This window comes from Cryptomeria japonica, chromosome 3, assembly GCF_030272615.1.
Source record: "Cryptomeria japonica chromosome 3, Sugi_1.0, whole genome shotgun sequence".
NCBI classification, from domain to species: domain Eukaryota; kingdom Viridiplantae; phylum Streptophyta; class Pinopsida; order Cupressales; family Cupressaceae; genus Cryptomeria; species Cryptomeria japonica.
This window is the reverse complement of record NC_081407.1, coordinates 791,968,755-791,975,080: the sequence shown is the minus strand read 5'-3', so window position 1 is coordinate 791,975,080 and position 6,326 is coordinate 791,968,755. Positions and strand designations below refer to the sequence as shown.

The following is a 6,326-nucleotide window of genomic DNA, read 5'->3' as shown; positions in this document are numbered from 1 at the left end:
ACTTTTACTTTAACACTTATATATATTAATAATTAAAATTAAATTTATAAAAGTATGATTATTTAAAATTAAACAATTAAATCTAAAAAAATTATAAAACATAAAAAAGCAATAATAAATTATTTTTCTTTTCACAATTAAATTTAATTGAATTACATAATTTAATTTAATTTTATAATAAATAAAATTAATTTTATTAAAGTGTGATTATTTAAAACTCAACAATTGAGTCTAAACAAATAAAACGTAAAAATTAATGCCAATAATAGTTTTCAATAATTAAATTTAAATTTATTTTAGCTATTCAATAAACTTTAAATATTTATATAATAAAAATAAATAAATTATCAAAATCATAAAAATATTTTATTTTCACCTCCACTTAGCTTTAATTATATTTATTAACCTATGTTTCATAAAATTCATCAAGTTAAATCTTCATTGAATAAAAAAAAATTCATCTAAATAAAATACTTAAGAATCAATAAATAATTATTTTTTGTTTTTCGTAAATAAAATTAATTTTATTAAAATATGATCATTTTAAACTCACAAATTAAACCTAAACAAATAAAACATAAAAGTCATTAATAAAAATAATAATAATAATTTTTTTCAATATATTAAATTAAATTTATTTTAACTATTGAATAAAATTTATTATAATAAATATTATTATAATCATTAAATATTTATTATTATAATATAGAAATAAATAAATAACTAAAATTATAAAAATTATTATACTTTCACCTCCACTTGCTTCTAATTATATTTATTAACCCGTGTTTCATAGAAGTCATCGATTACAAATTTCAATTCAATGGTTTTAGGGATTTAAACTAACAAACATTTTATAACCTTTCCTATGAATTTCTAAGTGGCTTCCTCACTTGAACCTCACTTGAACCTCTCTCCTATACAAATTCTAACTTATCAATTAGCATAATTGTGAATGACATCTCAAATGTCATAGTTACAAATGTTAATGTAGAAATTAACATTGAAAGAGATAAACAAGAATATATATCTTTTTGTCTCATCCACCACTTTTTTTCAATCTTTCTTTGTCTCCCTCTCCTACTTTTCTCTCTCTTTCCCTTTCAATCTGATCTCTCACTCTCCTTCATAGACTAATTTTTTTTTTAATGGTCCTTCCACACCTCTTCGTACCCATTGTACACCAAGATCCAACTGCTAGTTATAACACTAACAAAGGATGATTTTTAAAACGTAAGCGTAATGGCGACCGTATGAAATGTCACTTACAGATTAGGTTGCAATTGACATCAGAAGGTCTCCTATACACACAATATAACAAGTCAAAGTGGAATCCAAACTTTAAAAGTTTTGACTCTGAAAGTTTTGTTGTACTCGGAATGCTTTTCGTTCCATACCGTCATGATGTCCTCTCACTCCTTCCGTAAAAATAAAGATTCGTTTGTATAGTAAGTCATGCAATTATTTCAGCAAACCCAACTCGCAGTTAGAAATGCTGGTTGTTGTTTGCGGATTTAAACCTCCAAAGAAGGTCGTCAATATAATGTCCCAGCTTCGCTGAAAATACTCATGTGAAATTCGGGATCTGGGTTATGTATTGTATCACATAGCTGAAATATGAATATAGCTGAGGGACATAATCTGATCTTGAGGATCACGGCTTTTTTGCTTTTCCTTGTTTCATTAATTATGATGTTAATCAGCAAAAGGAGCTCTGTTACAGTATCAATCTCTCTCGAGGAATATGGCACAACCTTCCAATATCGTTTCAATGATTATAAGCCATTCAGGCAAGCATTTTTTAGTTCCGTTTCCTTTCTAAATATACGTTTCTTTGTTTCTGCTTTAACTGTTTTCTGTCAAGAACATGCTTTGAATGACACACCAGGCAAAGCCTTTTATCAATCAATCAGGCTTGCAAATCATTTGCTGAACTTGTAATTTTTTAAGGTTTTCAATTCTAAACATCTGGCATGTTCTGTTTTCAATTCTAATCCCAACAGAACAATGGAGAACATGATCACTTTTTGTGTGAGGGCTTTGAGGGTTTCTATTGGTCGATATACTTTGGAATTACTCTGTATTTCTATATAATTCTATAATCAAACTCTATTGATCTTTCCATGCCTTTCTATCGACAGATATTTCCAGTTTTGATAGAATAGTTTGAAAATTTCATGTGTTGCAGATATGTTGTAGCTGTAAATATTATAGCCTGCGCATGTTCCGTCATACGAATTATACAAGAACTTATTGGCCTATCTGGAAGAGTCTACTTTTATCTAAGCTTAATCTTCGATCAGGTCTGTGTTCAATCGTTTTAACTACAAAATTGTAATTTAAAATTTCTGAAACTCTAAAAACATATGGGTCCTTAAAAAAAAGGAATTGATTTTGATGAAACAGCTGATGACCTACATAGTTTTATCGAGTGCCTCCGCAGGCGTTGGGTGCATAATTTTAACAAAAGAATTGTTTGATGGTGGAGAGATAGATGATGAAGGCGTGAGAAAGTTTGTGAAGTATGCATCAGCCTCAGTGAGTATACAACTTATGGGATTTTTGGTGATAGCAGGTTGTGCAGTAATATCAGCCTCTCCTGTTATACGCCTTTATAAGCTATTAATAGTTTGGGTGCCCAGGAGGTCCGTGCTACCAATAGTGATCTTTAGCAGTAAGACGGTGCTTGGCAGGGACAATTTTATATTAACTTAACAATCAAAAAGCATGAGATTTTAGGCATGTTGTAAAACCTAAATATCGCTTTTAGCTCTAATCTTGGAGAGGATAGAAACCTTATCCTCCTGAAAATGATGTTCGATAATACACTTTTAAGGCATATATGTAAATATTGTAGGCCAAAGTTTTCAAAGATGGTTATTGTCGTGTGATGCAGCCGTACGAATCTTGTTTAGTAAGAGTGGTTTGTAGCTGCGTGGGAATTCAAATACAATGTTTCCCCAATGTTAATTGATAAAACAGGGGTTTGGGATTCGTTTTGGCGTTGCCGCCTCTACTTTCTAGAAATAAAAATTCTCTTTGGTTTCGTGTTTCAATTTTCAACTAATTAATCAAAGACTTTATGAGAGCATGCAATCCACAAGAATACACTACCACGAAATTCTACGTATTCAACCATACAATCTAATAATGGTAGGAAACATAATTTATCCACCTAATTTATAATGGATGAAGAATATTTGTCTAATTTATTGTTATAAAAGATAACATAAATTCTTAATTAGGTCATAAGAAGTTAGATGATATATAATTATATTATAAAAAGTCTAAGTCATATATGTCAATTTTTATAGTTACTTAATAAACATATATTATAGAAATTTTGTAATATAAAAATAATTCTCATTAATTCAATTTTGAAACTTCTGTAGTTATCACTTCCAACACATAAAAATGATAAATATTCACTTATTTATTGAAAAAAAGATTAAAAAATTAATCAAAAAAATCATATTAGATTAATAGTATTGATAAGAGGGATCTAAGCTAAGGTAAAAATGATTTATTAAACTTTGAAATATTACAATCAATTCTTCTTAAATGATAAACAAAGATATTGCTTGTTTTCAAGATATAAATTGTCTTAGTGTTAGTGAACAGATTTTGTCTTTCTTTTAATTAGATTGATTCACAACTCCGTTACCCTCTTTGAAAGACAAAACTTCAACTAAATAGTTGCGTAAGTGTGACATACATCACTTCCCTCTGAATTTTAGATAGGTACAATTCCGTCCATTAGTTATTTAGGGAATAATCTAACTAAATAAACTGATATGCTTTTAACCCAAAAGCACATGAGGCTGCCTACTTCATTCTTAGATGAGAGGCTAATAGTTTAGAATCTTCAAGATGTTTCACCATGAGAATAAAAAATAATTGAAACAAAGTTCAATAACTCCGACTCAACACTTCATAACATAAACAAGATCAATAAAGTTCCTCTTCAAACATATACCCTTTTAAACAAAATAGAAGCAAGCCCCAGATTAATAACAACATTCACCATCAGAAAGATATTCACAGACATTTTGATTAGATTAGTATTTGCAAAGAAACACTACTTCACAGATTCAAACTCAAAGAATTTCCACCTCAAAATACATATGATCTTTATTTGTATATTCCATGCAAAAAAGACATAAGATACACGCATAAGTTCTTTCCAATTTCAGATTCTGGAGAAACTGATCACTTCTTTCAGACAAAACAAAATTTTCTAAAATCTAAGTCTATCTCTAACTATTCTAACCCCCTGTTTATCTCTTTCTTTGCATATTTATCCTTCTTTTCCTCTTGGTGAGACACTTTCAGTTCCAAAAATTGAATCCTGGCATATCATATGCTGATAGCTGGATATAAATAACTGTCTTCATTCTTTCAACACTTTCTTGGCTTCAATGTAATATTTAATCATAATGTTTTAATCTGAAAACATTATAACTTAAAATACATAAGCTTTATGAATTAATTATGGGCTCCATCTTTACAAATATAAGTCGTGCCTTGTTAATATTTGAAAACAAGAAACTCGGTTGTTGTTGGTCACTTTGGATAGACCCGCATTCAGTCAACCATATTTTTTGAAGGAGACATAATTCAGTTAATAGCTCCAATGGAAACATGCCCAGCTTGTCTGTGCACAACAATTTCAAAAATGGGAAAAATCCAACGGTGGAATGAAAAGACATGCCCCCTGAGACATGACGGTTTGTCTATCACAAAAATCAGAAAATGTTCTTTGTTCTTTACTTGTATTCTGTTAAGTGTATCTTGTAGACCAGATTGAATTTCCACAATTCCTTTGGTGAGAACTTATAAAAATAGGTTTCATAAAACATATCCGAAATCTAGCTTGATCCAATGATTGAAGTGAGAGATATACCCCTTGCACAGAGATAGATTTTGATATCTCAAAAAATTGGTATTTACAGGCTGCATTGAAATTTATAAACATTCTTCGTGCTAACTCTTTCACAATCCTCTACGAAAAATAATCAATTGTTGCCTGAGTAAATGGTGAATCAATATTCCTCTTCCAAACTTTTGTTGGTTGACCAAATTTGTCCATTGATTGCTTTGCCTCTCCATTTTGGTTGTGCATTGAACCTTTGAACTTCATTGAACATGTTGAACATCCCTGAACTGTTTGAACTAAGTTCAAATGGTTCATAGCCCGGAGAAAGAGGATATGAAACATCACCCGCGACCGTGAAGTAGAACTGCTACAAAAACCTTGGGTGAGCGTTAGTCTGAAAATCTCTTAGACACCACTCAGAACCTACAAAACCTAAATGAATACTATGAACTCTATTCAAAATGGTTCAAGGGGTTCATGAGGTTCAACAGACCATTGAAACTTAACGCTAAGGATCTAGAAATGATTTACAAGCGGATTAGGGATTGAACCAACGAATTTTAAACAAGACAAGGACTCAACTAAAAATTTTGCAAGGTGACTCACTCTTGTTATGAGGGATGAATGACAAGATAACACTTAGATGTATACAAATGCATGTGAGAGCTAAAATTAAAGAACAAATTATTGTGACTAAATTTAATACATCAATTCTTGTTTATAATGTGCATGGTTATCCTTGAGAATATTTTTTTAACATTTAATTAAATGAAACAAGAATAAAAATTCCTTCAATCTTATTTCAACTTAATCCTCTATTCATTTTTAAAATAGATAATTCCATTCTCCATAGAAACATTAGGATATAACATGACTTCATTAATTTTAAGAGAAATTTAACATTCTTTAATTTTATTTAAAAATAGAATTTTAAGGTGCTATATGTTTTGTCTAATGTTGAAGTTACGATTTCTTTGTAAGACATGGATACCAATTATTAGAATCAGGGAACAACTATAGCACTTTAATTTCAAATATAATTATTGTGTAGTACAAAGTCTTTTGTAATAGTTATGGTTTCAATTTGGGAAAATGTTACTCTTATATAAGTATTACTCCTAATTTTTGTTATGGTTTGATGGTTGATGGTAAAAAAATTGCAGTGCTACATTAGATGATGTCTTTACCTTTTTAAAAATATATCATACTACTAACTAATTCCATATATTACTATTGTAATGATTTCTACTTATAATACTACCCTTATTGTACTATTTACAATGCATTTTCTCTTTCATATCTAAATACTCGTCAATTTTTTTCCCAAATTAACTCTATTTTTCTATTGCATTCTGATAAAATCATTTTAGAGATTCTAATTGATTCTAATCACATTCATGCACTAGCATTCATCTTCCCTTGTCATAGGTATTGTTTTAATTTAAATGGG

The 6,326-nt window shown here is 29.4% G+C and overlaps 1 protein-coding gene across 1 annotated transcript; it reads left to right on the top strand.

The window, feature by feature from the left end:
* The first annotated feature begins 1,371 nt into the window (after positions 1–1,371).
* On the top strand, positions 1,372–2,863 carry LOC131060640 (CASP-like protein 4C3). Its single transcript, XM_057993950.2, has 3 exons — positions 1,372–1,790; positions 2,189–2,303; positions 2,407–2,863. The coding sequence occupies exons 1-3, from the start codon at positions 1,618–1,620 to the stop codon at positions 2,713–2,715; spliced, it is 597 nt and encodes a 198-aa protein (XP_057849933.2). The 5' UTR covers positions 1,372–1,617; the 3' UTR covers positions 2,716–2,863.
* Positions 2,864–6,326: the final 3,463 nt, after the last annotated feature.